This window comes from Leuciscus leuciscus (genome assembly GCF_965113295.1).
Source record: "Leuciscus leuciscus genome assembly, chromosome: 12".
Taxonomy (NCBI): Eukaryota; Metazoa; Chordata; class Actinopteri; order Cypriniformes; family Leuciscidae; genus Leuciscus; species Leuciscus leuciscus.
The window spans coordinates 39079723-39097788 of NC_138736.1; the positions used below are offsets into that span (position 1 = coordinate 39079723).

Genomic DNA, 18066 nt, shown 5'->3' on the forward strand with positions numbered 1-18066 from the left:
AAGTTCGTTAAAACCTTTAAAAAATATTTATTACGACACTTATTCGGAGGTCCATAATCCAGCCGCTGATACAAAGACCTTTAAATGTATTATCATAATAAACAATTAAATATAAAATAATATTCAAACTCATTTTTATTCACATAATATATTATTTAAGATTAAAGCTACATATAAATAAGATTGTATACGTGTATTCTATTATGTGTAAAGATTGTGTTGATTTGGGAGTGTAGTGGCAACACTTGCGTCGAGGATTCTGCTTCCGCTTCGCACAGGAAGTGATTCCTCTCATTGCTCCGGTAGCGTCCGACGCTTTTCTGTCGTTTTGCGCTATAATTTTTTCTCACTTCGGTGGAGGATTTTCACTCAAAGTCCACCGCCAGCATGAAACTCGTCAGGTAATAAACTTCTATAGGTCACGTATAATCAATATGCACCAAGTATCTGCAGCGACATGCAATATAATATAATGGATGGCGTCAGATTTGATGTAGCTGCTGGTTAGCTGTTAGCTTCAACAGGCGGGAATGAATGAAAGTGTTTGTTTGAATGTCTCATTACTGCCGTGTTTTAAACGCAGCTCTGTGTTTAACTTGCATTTCGTGGGTTTATCCCTGGATTTAGGAAATAATGCATTTGGGACATTAGTTTGTAGATGCTGGGCCTTAAAACTAACAAACGCAGCAACAAAAACAACCACTTTTAAATGCTTGTAACTCATTACTACAGATGCAATCTGCAAAATACTTATATTTTATGTTACTAGATAAATATTAAACAATTATGTGTATAGGTTTAAACTAAGTACAATTTCGCAATCAAATTCCTACAAAAATATTATTTAAAAAACGAAGACTCTTTGTATGAAGTGGATTTGATGAAATGCCTCAAATGTGATGTTTAATGCTGTAAGATCTGTTTGTTGTGATGAATATGTGCTTCAGTCTTTGTTTTTGATTGTAATCCCGCAGGTTTTTGATGAAACTGAGCCATGAAACAGTCACCATTGAGCTGAAGAATGGCACACAGGTCCATGGCACCATTACAGGTAATTATGATTTAAAATAATGCTAAGTGGGACAAAATATGATTTTTTTTTTACACTGGTCTCAAAGTATCTGCTTCAAGTTTGTGTTTAAGTAGAATTCTCGAAGGGATAGTTCACCCAAAAAATAAAAATGATCCCATAATTGATTCGTCCTCAAGTCATTCTAGGTGTATATGACTTTCTTCTTTCAGCCGAACACAGAGTTATATTAAATGATATCCTGGCTCTTCCCAGCTTTGTAATGGGAGTGAATAGAGCCTGAGTTTTTGAATCTCCAAAAGCACATCCATCCATTATAAAAGTAATCCATACGACTCCAGTGGGTTAAAGCAACACTAAAGATGATTTTTTTTACCTTAAAATAATGTTTACAAAATCGTTTCAGTGGTTCATCAAGTCGTAACAGAGTGAACTTAACTTCTGGATTTGCTTTGCGGCCCTATATCGGCTATAACCGCACTATGCAAGTTTGCCAGATCGGGTATCGCGTTTCTGTAGTTCGAATGAGACATAAGAAACTACAAATTTGACTTGTTTTATGGCAAGCGTTACAATAATCATTATTTTGTTTTTCTTCGTTTCTGATGCCGCAATACATCATACTTTCATAAAATCATGCAACATACTCTACCTTGTCTGTGGACATCGTTCATTCCAAAGCTGGTGCTGGATAAACAGCGAGTGTGTGCGACGGTAGGCTAAATTATTTACAACAGTGGTAATGAACAATTATGCTTCCAACTTGTAGGGGGACCGAAGAGGAAAAGTTATTTGGTGTTGCTTTAATAAAGGGCTTCTGTAGGAAAGCCATTGTAAGACAAATATCCATATTTAAAACTTTATAAGCAATAATCATTGGCTTACGCAACGGCTGTACACACGTTCATGAGTCAAGTTCTGGTATAAGGGTGACCTCTGACCCCACGTACAGTGTAGCGTAAGCTCAGGTGAGAATTGACACACAGAAGCACAGAGGATGGAGCAAGACAAAACACCGGTCACAAATTCAAAGTCTAAAACAATAAGTTTTAAAGAAATATACGTCGGGTCAAAGGTCACTCTTCCGCCGGGACTCGACTCTCAAACTCTGAACGTTCGCTCGTACAGCCGTTGGATAAGCCAGTGATTATAGCTTATAAAGTTTTAAATGCTCTTGACTAGTCAATGCCATTATAAAGCTGGGAAGAGCCAGGATATTATTTAATATAACTTCGATTGTGTTCGGCTGAAAGAGAAAAATCCTATACACCAAGGATGGCGTGAGGGTAAATTATTGGAAATGTTTGAGTGAACTATTCCTTTAAGTTGAATGATGGCTTTACACTTTCTCTTTGAATCCTCTGAACAGGTGTGGATGTCAGTATGAACACTCACCTCAAAGCTGTGAAGATGACCCTGAAAAACAGAGAACCCACTCAGCTGGAGTCCCTCAGTATCCGTGGCAACAACATCCGCTACTTCATCCTGCCCGACAGTCTTCCTCTGGACACGCTGCTGGTCGACATCGAGCCGAAAGTCAAGTCAAAGAAGAGAGAGGCTGGTGAGTTACGGAAAATATCATCTAAACTGACTTGACTTTGAAACTCAGGCATTGATTGATTGATTGTCTATGAAAATGTATAATTGTTTTCCTTCCCGTTCTTGCAGTTGCTGGCCGGGGTCGAGGAAGAGGACGGGGTCGTGGCAGAGGAAGAGGACGTGGCCGCGGCGGGCCGAGGAGATGAACATCTCAAGCCACTGTACATTAGTGCGCTTTGTACAGCATTTTTTTGTTCTTTATTTGGAGAATATTTTGATTCTGACTTGTTTGCATTTTGTACATTAAATTCATTTCTTTTGAAAGCTGTTTTTGAGTCTTCTGTTTAAGTGCTGAGCTGTTTGTGCTAATATAAGGCAGTGATGATTCTGGTTATTTTTCTACATTCTTGTCAATAAACTGCTTGATTTAACTTGTCTAGATGTGTACTGAAGAATGTAAATTTTTTATTAAAATATAATGGCCAGTGTTGGGGTCTGATAATATTTTTTCAAAAAGTGAGTTTAAGCATTGCCTAAATTAAATTTCTGTTCAATTTATTCAGTGTATTTGTTTAAGTCGCTACTGAAAACCACTCCATTCACCTTCACGTATCCTGACTATGCTGGTCATGGGAAATACTAGGGAATTTTAATAATACACTTTCTATAGCTAAAACACTTTTCTTATGTTCATATTTCTGGGAACTGTAAGTCAAAATATGTCTTTACATTTCTTTGGCTTAAAATGAATGTACCCCCAACATTTCCTAAATATCGTTTATACGCCTTACCAGTTTTAGCGCGAAAGAGTGAGTAGGACTTTTATTTTGAAAATGATGGGGTCAGTTCTCCTGTTTAGCAAATCAGGTTCATTTCAATGAGTCGATTCAAACCTTTTTGCGTTTTGTTGTTCAAAATACTAATTGTTTGTTACTTATCATTAATTGTACTTTTACCAACACAGTGAACAAAATTGTTCGCATTTCCCACCTCAGTATAATGTATAATTTTCTCCTTGTGAAAGATGCCGAGTCATTCATTCTAAAGAATCGACTCACAAGAACGATTCCATAGCGAAGGTTATGAAAGTGCTCAGGGGTTGTTTTTGAAGCGCTTGTTTTTCTACCCGTCACGTTTCTTTAAGCACTTCGTTAGTGAATAATTATGTCATCCAGCGGCTATTTCAAGTATTTTGCTTATGGCAGTAATTTACTGAAAGAGAGACTGCAACTGAAAAACCCATCAGCTGTGTTTCACTCCGTCGGCAGGATACAGGTAAGCAAACTCATTATTTGATGAATAATTACCAAATTATTCTGTTAATGAAAGGACACATAGTACGACAAACTTATAGCCATAGAAATCTAGTCTACCTTAAATGTACCATGGTACCAGGTTACTAATGAGTTAATCAAATTTTGGAGAAACTGCATTTGCCACCAATGTCATAACTAATTTCAAATAAAATAGAAAGGTTTTGTAAGAAAATGGCATTTTGAATGTCAAAGTCAGTTAGAATAATCAAATGTAACAATTTATTATGTCAGGTAAATGTATCATGCCAATTACATAATCAATTCAAAGATAATCAATACAATACATGAAAAGCTCTGGATTAAAGAGAAGAGATGCGAACCCGACATTAAGAAATACAGTAAGTCTCACTCTCAGCCTCATGGGCGAATCTGAAATACAGAAAAGGCCCAGAACCCTTTGCTGCATTTCATTATATTGACAGAACCTCTTTCACATGGAAACATCTGCTAACAATGGGAAGGTTACACCTTTTGGGGGTAGGAGACCATTTGTCTAGAGACCAACCCTCCTTGTGTGCCAGTTATCTTACTTATTTGGAAATGAGACATTTGTACCAGTCGCACTGAGACATTTCAAATGATACCAAACATGTATAATACTCAATGATAATTATTCACATTAAACCTATGGATTTTTGGGTGAATTCAGGTGATCTGAGCATGAGAGAGAAGGAGTGGGGGATGAGGAGAAGGAATGTAGATTAGGATGACTCGGAGATGAGACTTTCGTCTCGATAGTGCACAAGGGGGAGTTCAAATGTTAATTTCCAGAGAGGTCCTTTGTCCTCTCCGGGCCTCAAGTAGACTGCCTGGCATTTATCTAATTTCTCAAGTCTTACAATAAATAATTATTTATTTTAAGTAGTTTTGTCTTTAAAACAAATGGCTCTTTAAACATACTGTAAATAACGTATAAATAACAAAACAAAAAGTGACATCATAATACATCCTCATCCACTGTGGCACTGTTTGAAGTACCTTGAAATACATTGTAGTTTTACACATAAAAATGGTACACAAATATGTTAATCATATAGTACTGTCATTGTGGTGTCATTGTCTTATAATGCATGTACTGTGTCTCAGGACTACAGGCTGGATTTCGGTCTTTGGGGCGACTGCACGAACTGCTCTTGGCACGGTGGAGTCGCATCGATACAGGAGAGGGAAGGAGACGAGGTGTGGGGGGTCGTGTGGAGGATAGACGACCAAAACCTGCCCAGTCTAGACCGGTGAGATCACCTGCCATTGTGATGTTTCCCAAAACCATTTTTTCATCTTATATTTATGATTAGTATTGTATTGGATATTGCACATTTTCAACAGAATAAAACAAACTCAAATCAGTATTTAATGTCCAATTATTTATTTTGTATGTAGCTGTTACTGCACATTATCTCCTATACACATATATTGGAAAAGATACTGTTTAGTACTTTTGTTAAAATAAAATAGTATACTGGTTAAAAAAAGCCATGAGATCTGCTTCCATCATCTTCTTAATCAGATGAACACATATAGGCACATGCAGATTTAGTAACCAATATATTGTACATCCCTATTACACACTGTACAAAGCATCTATATATGTTGAATATGAAACTAAAATATCTGCATTTGGTCATGCATTACGAATCTTCACATGTTTCAGACAGGAACAGGTTCATGAAGGAGTGTACAGCCCATTAGAGGTCAACGTAGAAACAAAAGATGGTCCGCTTCTCTGCCGGACGTACAAGATGAACAATTTCAGACCCTGTCGACCTTCACCACAGTATAAAAAGGTACATTTTACTGCCCATCATAAGCCTGACTGACCAAAATTAAGCATAACGTTTAATTACCGAGAACAAAGTTAACAACCCACCCCTCTGATTAAATATTAACAAATGTTTTAAAGTGTAACATAACTGGAGATTCAGATGTTCTCAATATAGTTGTCTTTTAATTGGTTACTGTCTAGTTGCATACTGTAACTCTAATGATAAGTGTCAATGAAGAGTCTCTTATTCATATTGACTCTGTTTATCTCGTCTCATTCTTCCTCTAGGTTGTGTGTTTAGGGGCTCAACAGAACGGCTTGCCTCAAAACTACATACAGAAGCTTCTTTCACTGGAGACAAACAACTACAGCGGCACTTCCATACTGGACCAGATTACAGACATCGAGAAATGACCTCGAAATTATGTGTATTTATACCTTACTTATCAAGTTTATTAATAATAAATACACAGGTTTTAACCTTTATGTTAGGCTGAAATCTTTTGTAACATGATTTGAACAGAAGATACACAGATTGTTACAAACTACATTATTATGTAAAATGAAATTTTGGATGACGGATTGTATTATTCTGTAAAGTTACACAAACACATCTGTGTGTGATGATCATTATGAGTTTGTGTCTGTTGATGCTGTTGAATGTGATGTGTCTGTAGTGGCTCTTTATTCACCATCAGCTCATCCAGAGAAGCTCAGAGTAACATCTAAAACCTGTAGGTAAAACACAGTCAAATGTGTGACATTACTGCATCATCCACTTTACAACAACTATAACAAACTATATATATCACTATTAGTGAGAGATAATAACCCTGTGATACACGGTGTCAACTACAGTTGATAGATCTGTAAAAGCCATTTGAACAATTCAGCATTGGACCTTTGACTCTTATCCATAATAATACTCTGTGTCCGTTTTTTTTATGATAATGAAAGTGCCAAGTGGTTATACATATTTTTCTTTATATTCTATTAAAAAGGACAAAATCAGAATTCTCTTAAAATACAGAACTCTGGTAGAAAAAGATAGGAAAATATTATATTCTTGTTTTGAAATAAAATAAAAAATTTTTTTTTTTGGCATATCAATAATTAATGCATTTGTGTGTTAAAACTCAAACATTAAACTCTGCTTAATATCTATAATTAACAACCAATTAAAATAAGACAACTTTTAATCATCACTACTCACACAAGCGTCTTCAGTTTATATTGTGGATCATCCTTTAGATCAGAGAGCAGCTTCACATCTGAATCTCTCAGTTTATTTCCAGTCAGATCCAGTTCTCTCAGGTGTGAGGGGTTTGATCTCAGAGCTGAAGCCAGAGCAGCAAAACCTTCATCTGTCACTCCACAATTACTCAACCTGTAGAGAACAATGACACTCTTCAGTCACTCAGTTCAGGATCTACAGCTCAGATCAGCAGGAGCTTCACAATCAGAAAGAAGGACTTAATCCACGACACGATTAACAGGTCCAGTCTAGAAACCCACTTCTACATGGTGTTGAGGAGGTTCATTTCAATATCATTAAAGTGTCCAAATATTTTCATTTGTTTTATGCGAGTATGCCAAAGACCTCAACACAACATATTGCATACATTCAAATCAATGTTTCATGTCCATTTTTATGTGTAAGTAGCTGTGTAATAAGTGGGGTAATTACCACTTTTCATCAGTATGCAGATGATACACAACTCTATTATTACTTAATATCAGGATGGACAGAGAAATGTTATTCAGCCATATCTAGACTCCTCGTCTCTGAAAGCCAATAACCATCTGGAACTGAGGAACCATGTTCAACAGCAAACTCATTCTTTGTAACAGTTATTTGTATACTTTTTTTTTACACTTGGTACATTTCATGACATGTTGATAAAACTTTACAGATGATCCTACATCCCTGTCAGAACTGATACAACTATAAACTATTTGAGAATATTTCATTGTGAGTATCAGTGAGTGTGTGACTCTCAGGCCTTGTCCACACGGAGACGCGTTTAGCTGTATACTTAAACATTTTGTATCGTATTGGTCCCGTAAACTGGGTCCCAGAGTGGATAAATCTGAAAACGACACCCTTGCGTTTTCGTGTGTACAGCCAAAGTCAGCCAATCCGTATATTTTGTGAAACAATGATGTCATCACCCCACGTGTCGACCCTAGTCAGACACCGCTACGTCACATAACAGCAACAACAACTGCGGACTACATGCTTGTGTTCACGCTGCAGAAGGTACTGAGCCTCTTTTATTTCTTTATTTATTATTTACTTGAATGTATTTGTATTTTATTTCTTTATTTTACTTTCTTTATTTATATTTTATTTATTATGCTAAGATGCATGTCTGTTGTCTGATTAAGACATGTCATATTTTGTACCAGGCCATTTACAGTTGGCTTTATTGTTCAATAAAGTTCTTGGTAAAAAAAATAAAATAAAAAGAAGTAGAAGCAGCTACTGAGCCTATTATTGTTGTATACAGCACGCAAGGTTTATGCGCATGCTCCAAGTCATTTTCTCTGTTTTTAGTGTATCTCTATGGCAGTATTACAGCGAAACATACTGGTCTGGCATGTATACTACATTGTTTTGAGTCAGTTTTAGTTGTTTTGTGTGTAAGCAGATATTTCTTGAGGCGACACCGTGTTTACATTTTTTTTAATAAAAAATAAAAAATAGGGATAGGGAAAGCTCTGGCTTTGTGTGGATGTGGCATCAGAGAGATGATTTACCTCAGTATCTCCAGTTTACAGAGAGGATCTTTCAGTCCATCAGAGAGGAGCTTCACTCCAGAGTCTCCTAGTTTATTGAATGACAGATCCAGTTGTCTCAGGTGTGAGGGGTTTGATCTCAGAGCTGAAGCCAGAGCAGCACAACCTTCATCTGTGACGCCACATTTCCACAATCTGTAGAGAACAATGACACTCTTCAGTCTCTCAGTTCAGGATCTACAGCTCAGATAAGCAGGAGCTTCACAATCAGAAAGAGAGACTTAATCCACAACACGATTAACAGGTCAAGTATAAGGTGAGACACGCTTCTACCAGGTGCTTAGGCTGCATTTCAATATTTATTTTTTATTTTTTACATTTTTATGCGAGTACCACAAAATCCACAACACAACTGAATGTGAAGAAAATACTGAGAAAACATGTTGTGAAATGCTTTAAATGTATATTGTAATGTATATGTATACTAAAGTTAATTATTCTTTGTATATTAGGTAACACTGTACAATATGGGAGCAGTAATATGCATGAATTAATGCTTAACAGATAATCAAAAAGTAATGTATGATTCATGAACAAAACCATCCATTAATCATTACCACATCAACAACTAAAAAAAGTTTATTTAATTTATATATGAATTGCTATTGTCACGGGTGGTTGCTGGCAGACAGATGAGGAAGACGTATACGATTCAATTCAAAAGGTTTATTCTCTAAAGATCTAACAGGAAGGCAAACGGATAGAAACACACACTGAACATAGACAATACCAGGCACTGAACTGAAACAGAACTGAACATATATACAGGTGTTAATGATGGTGACTGATGAGTGTACAGCTGAACGTGATTAGTGTCCGTGACAACAAATGAGTGACATAGGCAGATGATGACAAAACATAACGAGTCCAAACTAACGTGAATGTGACAGCTATTAACTAAATGATGTGTCATTATGTATTAATTCCTTATCAACATATAGTATTAACTAACAGTATAAATCAGGGGAGTCATGCACTTGAAAAAACAATGGTTCTGCACAAATCGCCTAGGCTGTGTGACATTTTCACTTCAAAACTAAGAAATTCACCAAAAGACGACAACTTTTCATTTTGTACCTACAATATCATAAGATTAGAGTAAAATTTATAGTAATTTACTCAATGTATAGAATTTCGGATATCAATAAAACATTATATTTTAATGGATTATTGCTAGCCTGGAAATCCAGACCTAAATCTGAAAGATTAATGGTCTGGTGTCAACTAATGAAAATTGGCCAGCTCGAGGGGCGGCACCATAGCCTGGTTAAAACCAGACCCTTCTCAGTTGAAACTGAGTGTAGGGTCTGGGGAAGCTATGTAGACAATTCATTTCCAAAGGGGCGTCACCAACCGACGTAGCTCCCTTCGCAGGGAGCTTGATTGACAGGCGATCTAACCAATCATAATCCGCCATCCGCCATTTTGTCCGACAAAGCAGTCAGGAGAGATCAAAGAGTATAGAAGTAACTTCTATACTCTTTGGAGAGATAGCAGATTAACATGGGAGGATTTGAACATGAATAACCGAGTGTACTGACGTCTTTCCGTGGTTAAAACAACAATCTTCCATGTTCATTCATGTTTATTTGATGCTATAAATGAACTAGAAGGAAGTGATGATTGGTTCACGAGCAGCTTTAACTGATGCTCTACAGCGATCTGTCAGACACATTAAAGAGCCACAAAACGGTATGTATCGTTTCAATTTCTTTTAAAAAATGACCAAATTTGAAAGGTGAGACTTTGTTTAATATCAAAAGTAACAGAAAAGTAACCTGGTCTGTCCTGTCTGTCAGCGTGTTGTCAGTCTCCTCTCTGCTCCGCGATGTATTTTTCACTGCGTGAGAACATGGTGTGGCGTGAGAGCAGCGTAGCTTGTCGGGCATAGCGACAGTAACTAAGGAGGGCGGGTCTTTGCGATCAGATCGATGAAGGAGATGACGTATGCTTCGAGTGTTGTTCTTTGCTCCGGTTTAAACGAAAACGGTAAGTTTAAATCGCTCAAAACAGACGCGATAACTGATTCGAAAGAGTGATGTTCCACGGCGGCATCCATCTTTGTAACGAAATCTCCTATTGGCTTCAGCGTCGCTGCGCTGTCGTCATCATGTAAATCCCTCCCCAAACGTTTCTGATTGGTGCCGCGATTTCGGCGGCACAGAAATGAGTTTGAATGGGCTCTTCTCCAGACTATCCTGGAGAGAGAATTAAAATTCGCCGGAAGTAGTCTGGGTTTTCCCAGGCTAGCGGCACCAAGCATGCATTTGAAAATCTCACTGCACGCAATTGGATAACACTACAACCAATCACAACAATAAACCCCATACGCTTAGCTACCAGCGGAGCTAACTGGTAGATTATACTCTTACCGTATCCGGTCGGCAAAACAGCAAAACCGCCCTTCTTGCAAAAGAACGATTCGAGCGCCGTCTTCTGTTCCTGTTTTAGATAAAAAGCCAAGTCTAACTCGTTCAATGTAGCGGCCAAAGCCGTTTCAAACAACTGGTGTTCATCCATAGCCATCTTGCAATGTTTACTAATGACTTAGACGTCACAGCGCTGTCGTCATCAGTTTAGCTCGCCTCTGGCCCGCCTATATCAGATAACCCGATGTGATTGGTGCAGCTCAGATCGAGGGGCATATTTAATGAGCATCATTACTCGACGCCAGAGTAACTCGCTGAGCAAATTCAACTTGTGCTCTAGCGAGAACTCTGGATTACCAGGGTAGATTATTGCTGCTTCCATAGACTTTTTTTTTTTTTTTTGCTAGTACTTATCTATATTTAAATGTTAGAAACATAAAATAAACATATGGTAAAAACACTGTACAGTTGTGATATATGATGAGCACTGAGCTAGGGATGGGCATGATTAATCGACGATCGATAATTGATCGTTAAGAATTTCGTCGATCACGTTTATTTGTTATCGATTAAACTAATGCAGGTTGCGTTGCGTAGTGTGAGTCTTGAAGCAATGGAATTAATTTTAGCGCGGAGGTACCTGTGCATCCCGGCAACGTCAGTCCCCTCAGAGCGGGTGTTTTCGGCGGCTGGACTGGCTGTCACCAGGTTGCGGTCGCGTCTGATCCCAGATCATGTCAACATGCTTATCTTTCTCAACAGAAATCAGTAGACTGGTGCAGAAGTTCTATGGGAACTTCATGCGTTTTCTCAGATCGGATAGCTATCTGATTTATCAAAACGATTCCATTTACACCTGGTCACATAAATGAGTTTTTGCAAAACGGATATAAATCCGATCTTGAATTCCCGCGCTATATGCATATTTAAATTGTTGCACGTCATCGAATCGAAAGCAACTGATATGAGCTGCATTTTATTGATCATCAGCGAAAATTTCTAAATCAAAGACCGCAACAAGATATTGCGGCAACAGCCCTGGTAAGATCATTTCGGTTCTTTACTTTTAATGAAGATGATTGTGTGTTGATGAATGACTTTCACTTTGATTTGCGATAGTTTGCACGTTGGCTTGATGAATAGATGCTCATCTGTGGTGATGCGTGTTGAAGTAGCGTCGTCATATCTGGATATAACATGACATATAGCCTATAACACGCTCTCACACGTTTATTTCTTATCATTTTTGGGATAAGTCAAATTTACATATGTGGTTTCAACAACCAGATGCATTTACTCTTGTCCAGTTTCGTCTGGAATGCGTCTCAGATCTCCCCCTGAAGTGGTTTGAGCGATCGGATTTAAATCCGTCTCGAATGCGTTTCGGAGGGCATTTAGATTTGGTCTTTTCACGACCGGATAGCTATCCGATCACAGAAAACGGATGAAGTGGCCATGGGTCTCTGTTTAAGAACGCCGGCTCGCAGCTGCAGGTTCCTCTGGTTTAGAGCACCGCAGGAATCTTCAAGTCTACCGAACATCCAGTTTCACTGCCACAAGTTGATCTTCTTGTAATAAAGATCTCATCGAGGACAAACAAACTGTATTTTTGTATTTTCATTGCATTTTTAATTTATAAAAAGTTAAAGAAATAATGAATTTCAATATAAAAATATTAATGATTAATCGATAGTCGATCGTTAATTCTCCCGACGATCGACTAAGAAAATTTAATCGAATGCCCATCCCTACACTGAGCGCGTCCATCTCTGGCTCAGTGCCAACCAACACGAACACAGATTTTGAATCTAGCAGTTGATCATGTGATGCAATGAACATTCTAAATCACAACGATGTGATCGTATGCTTCAAAGGGTTAATTATCAGATGTAAAAATATTATTTTTTGTCTTTTGGAAGCTGCATTACAGGGGAACTATTATGCAAAATTCACTGTTAAATGGTGTTTAAATCATGATGCGTGTAGACCAACCACCACCTTGTAACCAACCACCTCAATCATCGTAAAAATCCACCCACTCCTTTTTTTAAATTCCCCATAAATCAGAATCAGTGTCAGAGAACACGCTGTTAGACTACTTTTCTCCCTACTTTTACGTCATTGTAGGGAAAAGCCCTGCTCACTGGTGATGATCTCTGCTCGATTAGCATAGATCCAACCCTGAGTGAGCAGCACACAGTCCGCCATGTTTATATCCTCGCTAGAGCAGCTAGTCATAAAATGTCTCAGCTATTTAAACATTAAGGGCCCTATTTTAACGATCTAAGTGCATGGTCTAAAGCAGTGATTCCCAACCCCCGGTCCCCGGACCGGTGCCGGTCCGTGGACCCGTTAGTACCGGGCCTTGAAATATTCCTAGAATAATGTTTTTATTCCCTTTCTTTTTTCTTATAATAATAATAATTGTCTTTTTTAAATACTTTAAGTGCTATGACATGTCATCGTATTTAATCAAAAACATAAACAATAAATAGATGTGTTTTGTGAAAATGTGTTTCTTTGAGCGCCTTACGATTGCTTAGCAACGCGTCGTATCTGAACGGACTGAAAAAAAGCGCGTTGCACCTGAAGTGACAGAGTGGAGAGATGAGCGGGCCTCAGCAAACTTCAATGGCTAATTTCATTGCGGACAGTTCCGGTAAAAGGAAAGGCGATGGCCAACTCGAAAATAGCGAGCGAGAGAAAAAAAAGTCAAGCTTCAATCGTAAATACAATACCTCATACATTAGGTATGGTTTTACGACAACAGGCGATTCCGTGGAGCTAAATCCGTTGTGTGTTATTTGTGGTGAAAAACTATAAGCTGGTTTTCATTCATATTTGTGAAGCAGACCTTTTTAAATGTCATTTTATTGTATCCTGGAATTTGAGTGCATTGTTTTGGATATGTTTTATGGATGCCCAGGAAGAACAGCTTGTCTTGTGCACAGCTACAAAAATAGTAATATCAATAAGCAGTTCATGCTCACATTAAAATAGTTTTGTTCTCATTGGTCTGGTCTAGTATTTTTTGTTAAAGGAGTCATGAACTGGATTGTTTTATTATTTTATAATGTTGCCTGGGGTGCCCTTATAATGTTAGTATGATTTTTACATCAAAAATGGTCATAATTTATAAATAAAAGCCATTTTTCCAAGCCTGATTTCAGCCTCAGATTTGAACGCTCTGTTTTAAGGGGCGTGTCTGCTGTGAGACTGCAGTGCAAACGCCCACTGCTGTGATTGGCTGACATGCTTGCATATGAAATAGCTAGTAGTATTACATGAACTCTGTCGAAAACTTTTACTACGTTTTTACTATTACAGCTATCGAGATTAACAAATCGTGAAAAGTATCGTTTAAAGCATTATATTTAAATCTATTCCATCACATGAAAGGTTGCAGCATGATGAGCACTGACTGAGCAGATGACAGTCTGTTGATCGCGTGAATAAAGATCTTATCATTGCAACGCACAGACACCTAAGCCAGTGGGAAGGGTTGTAGGAACCGCGTCATTAAAATTAATTTAATTCACTGGTCCCTGATAGCTTGGTCCGTTCTTGGGAGAGAAAAAACATTTCCATGTTGATTCTGGCAGTCAACAACAGAGCAACTCACGTGTGCACCACGTTTCTGCATCTTTCACGGTCGAGTGCGTACTTCGAATCGGAATTCATGGCGGCACTCGACTGAATATGAGGGGGAGAGGGGCAGGGCGGGCTTCCTGCAGCATAGGTCTGCGGTGTCCATATATGGTATATCCTGGGCCGACTTGACGTCAAGTCGGCGCAGAAATTAACATCACGTATTTGAGTGCGCGTGCACGTGGGCTGGTTGACGAACCCAGGGGTAAACAAACGCTTCACTTTTAAATATCGGCTTCCCGGCCAGTGTATAATCGTTAGGCAATCATAACATACATTTTTTCTCGTGGAAAAGTGAAAATTACAGGTCATGACTCCTTATACTTTTAAAAATGATTAATGAATGTTTGCTATTGTTTTCTGAAACTTTATGACTGTTGAAACTGGCTATTATTTTCATACAATTAGCCTTTGTTGTCACCTGTTGGTGTGTGAAAACACTAAGTTGCTGTTGAAGTGATTGTCTTTAGTGGTTCTGGAGAGATTTGTCAGGTGAAATGGTCTGGTATTTTCATACAATTTGCCATTATGCCACCTGCTAGTGAGTGAGTGCTTTTTGAGTTGCTTTTGAAGTAGACCTAATTGTATGGGAGAAAAGGGAAACATTTTGTGAACCGGTCTGAAAGTTCAAAAAGATATAGACAATTAGCCTTTGTTGCCACCTAGTTCATTATATGCAAATAAATTATCTGTTATGTTTTACACCGTGATATGTTCCAAATGATGCATCTTAAAATTGAGGCATTAAAATTGACAACTGGTCCCTGGAATTTTTTTTATGAATATGCTGGTCCCTGGCACAAAAAAGGTTGGGAACCCCTGGTCTAAAGCACACGGCGCAAGTGCACTTAGGGGGGTCCGAATCCACTTTTGCTAGTTTAATGGCGGGAAAAGTGGTCGGTGGTCCCGGGAGACATGGTCTAAAAGGGTTGTCCCTATTCTCTTAATGAGTAATGGAGTAATGGCATAAAATGAAATAAACCAAACAAAGTCTCATCTCCCATTCTCATGGCGGATTTGCTATTTACATGGCGGAATTTGCAAGCGAAAAGACTTCGTCTCCAGAGAGAAAACAGATCTGCTCGTGCGCGAGGTTAAAGCAAGCAGACCATCTACGAGACAACACCGGATTCCACCATATCTTTGTTCACAATAATAATATATTACATTGAAATTAGTGGTGGGCCGTTATCGGCGTTAACGTGCTGCGTTAACGCGAGACTCTTATCGCGCGATAAAAAAAATATCGCCGTTAATCTATTCTCCATGTTGGGTTGGGAGATGGCTCTATATACTACACAAGCTATGATGACGCAATCTACCCGCGGCCGCGAGGTAAACCCGGCTGCAACGCATTTTCGTCGTCATCTTAAGTAAACACGGCTGAAAGTGAAAGCTGGTGAAAAAGATCGGTGCAACATCCATTATTTGGACTTGGTTCGGGTTTAAGCTGTCAGACGAGCAGCAGCAAACTATATACAGAGTGTGTGGGGTAAAAGTTCGGTAAGTTAACACACGACCAATCCGTTCGACCACCTCAAATTCAAAACGAAACATGATATCACTGAATACCAGCGCGCGCGTATTATTCCCATTCCAATATATCTTAGTGGTGTAGCACATAATCTCGATTTTAAGAATCGTTGTTGTGTTTCTTTTTAACTGAAAAGACATCAGTTAGACAATATTCTAATTTTAAATTTGGGGTTTCATAAACTCCAAGCCATAATAAACATTAGACCTACTTAAGTCTCTGCAGCTAGTGTACTTACATTTTATTTATCTGCAAAATTATGTTGTATACTTACAGTTTTGCACAATATATGTTCTCAAAACTACATACACCCTTTAAAAAAAAATACATTTAGCAGTTGTTTAGCATGGGTCTGTGTAATCTGTTCTGAAATGGTTTTATTATAATATACTGTATATCGTTATCGCAAGAGGCTGCAATGTATATCACAATATAGATTTTAGGCCATATCGCCCATCCCTAATTGATAGCCTATAGTAGTTGATAATAACATAGGCCTACCTAATGTTGCCTATGGACGGTAACGGTACAGTAGTAACCTTTTACAGTCTATGAGTAGAACAGCTTTCTCAAGCAGTTTGTGATGCATTTTGGAAACAGGAGATGAGCCCCTGGTCTAATGCGCCACCTGGCTTGAGAAACCCGTTCTCAAAGACTTACTTTTATAGTCATTATTTGGGTAGCACACATATTCTGAATGCCTTCGGCAGAATTCAAATGAGCCATTTTAATCTAGATTAATCTAGATTAATTTCAAAATTAATCTAGATTAATCTAGATTAAAAAAATTAATCTATGCCCACCTCTAATTGAAATCCTTTTATCTTTAATATTCGGCATGTTTGTGTGCAGCTGCACGTCCCCTGTGTGTGTGTGTGTGTGTGTGTGTGTGTGTGTGTGTGTGTGTGTGTGTGTGTGTGTGTGTGTGTGTGTGTGTGTAATAAGCAGAGTGTATGCGCATTGTGGACCCGCCTAAAGGTGCATATTACTAATGCCGCTTTTAAATAACAAAAAAATAAATACTGTGCCATTGACTTTAGACCAGTTTTCAGTTGGTCAATGGCTCAGTCTATTTCTGTTGCCTCAAAATAGCAACGCACCAACAATGCGCCTGAACACACACACCTCGTTTTCAGACCAGCTCGCCCATGGGCGCACAGATGGACGTTAATGCATTTGCTATTTAAACAACGTGGCGCAGGACGTGAAAATGATAACTGTGTCAGGATGAAACTAGCAAAAAACACTTGCGTCGGGCCTGGCGCCGGGTGTATGATAGGGCCCTATAACTGCTCTGTTTTGGATGTAATAATAAACTTCTGGCATCTGAGCCACTGAGCATGTAGTGGATTAATTTCATTTGTGAAGGGAATGTGCCCAAGAAATTACTAAATTTGTTTGTGTGAATCATTGTACACTGGACTGCTTTGCAAACTGCGCGAACGCACTCTTTTACTGGAGTGATCAAAGTAAACAATGATTTAAACTGTTTTATATATGATATAGCCTATACATTTAGATTAAATATGCCTCTCATTAATGAGTTTAGCACTGAAATTACATTAAATATTTATCTAGAAGTTAAAATTTTTATTAATTCAAATAGAAATATTTGTAGTGGACGCTTTTGAACCCTTTTCTTGTAGAATGCTGTGTTTTAACTACAGCGAGGATTGCTCAGCGCATGATTCCGCTTTAAATTGTGTTCTAAAGAGCAGAATTCATGTTCTGGAAAAATATTTTTGCGCGAATAATGATCAGTGATGTGCACTTGACTCCGTATAAGCAGATGGCTACAGCTACATTTGTTGCAGAAGTTATTATTCTTTGTTAACGTTAGTTTTAAAATATACAAATGTGAATTCATGTTATCTCAAGTCCATTAAATAATATAATAACAACTTTCGATTTTAATAATGTGTTATTAAATGTTGAAATTAACTAAGATTAATGAATGCTTTAGAAGTATTTTATTGTCAGTTTATGTTAACAAATTAGTTAACTAATGGAGCCTTAATGTAAAGTGTGACCGAACAATAAAGAATCAGAACATTTTCAAACAATATCTA

The 18066-nt window shown here is 38.0% G+C and overlaps 3 protein-coding genes across 3 annotated transcripts in view; 2 read left to right on the forward strand and 1 right to left on the reverse strand.

The window, feature by feature from the left end:
* Positions 1–247: 247 nt before the first annotated feature.
* snrpd1 (small nuclear ribonucleoprotein D1 polypeptide) lies at positions 248–2893 on the forward strand. Its single transcript, XM_082185487.1, has 4 exons — positions 248–401; positions 975–1051; positions 2400–2591; positions 2699–2893. The coding sequence occupies exons 1-4, from the start codon at positions 388–390 to the stop codon at positions 2773–2775; spliced, it is 360 nt and encodes a 119-aa protein (XP_082041613.1). The 5' UTR covers positions 248–387; the 3' UTR covers positions 2776–2893.
* Positions 2894–3427: 534 nt separating this feature from the next.
* ggcta (gamma-glutamylcyclotransferase a) lies at positions 3428–6127 on the forward strand. The gene is made up of 4 exons (XM_082185481.1): positions 3428–3844; positions 4972–5117; positions 5537–5669; positions 5936–6127. The coding sequence occupies exons 1-4, from the start codon at positions 3734–3736 to the stop codon at positions 6059–6061; spliced, it is 516 nt and encodes a 171-aa protein (XP_082041607.1). The 5' UTR covers positions 3428–3733; the 3' UTR covers positions 6062–6127.
* An 86-nt stretch (positions 6128–6213) lies between these two features.
* The window catches only part of LOC309510591 (NACHT, LRR and PYD domains-containing protein 3-like), a 71072-nt gene continuing 59219 nt past the window's right edge, over positions 6214–18066 (reverse strand). The window contains exons 11-13 of the mRNA XM_082185444.1: positions 8408–8581; positions 6861–7034; positions 6214–6379 (exon numbers count right to left, since the gene is read on the reverse strand). Of these exons, the coding sequence (XP_082041570.1) occupies positions 6373–6379; positions 6861–7034; positions 8408–8581 (355 nt within the window). The 3' untranslated portion in view covers positions 6214–6372. The remainder of the gene's footprint in view (positions 6380–6860; positions 7035–8407; positions 8582–18066) is intronic.

Bases quoted from the DNA above. Each gene is read 5' to 3' on its own strand.
- snrpd1 (XM_082185487.1), top strand. The intron at 1,052-2,399 runs GTAATTATGATT...TCCTCTGAACAG, and splicing joins GGTCCATGGCACCATTACAG to GTGTGGATGTCAGTATGAAC. The intron at 2,592-2,698 runs GTGAGTTACGGA...CCGTTCTTGCAG, and splicing joins GTCAAAGAAGAGAGAGGCTG to TTGCTGGCCGGGGTCGAGGA.
- ggcta (XM_082185481.1), top strand. From the start codon at position 3,734: ATGTCATCCAGCGGCTATTTCAAGTATTTTGCTTATGGCAGTAATTTA. The intron at 3,845-4,971 runs GTAAGCAAACTC...ACTGTGTCTCAG, and splicing joins ACTCCGTCGGCAGGATACAG to GACTACAGGCTGGATTTCGG. The intron at 5,118-5,536 runs GTGAGATCACCT...CACATGTTTCAG, and splicing joins AACCTGCCCAGTCTAGACCG to ACAGGAACAGGTTCATGAAG.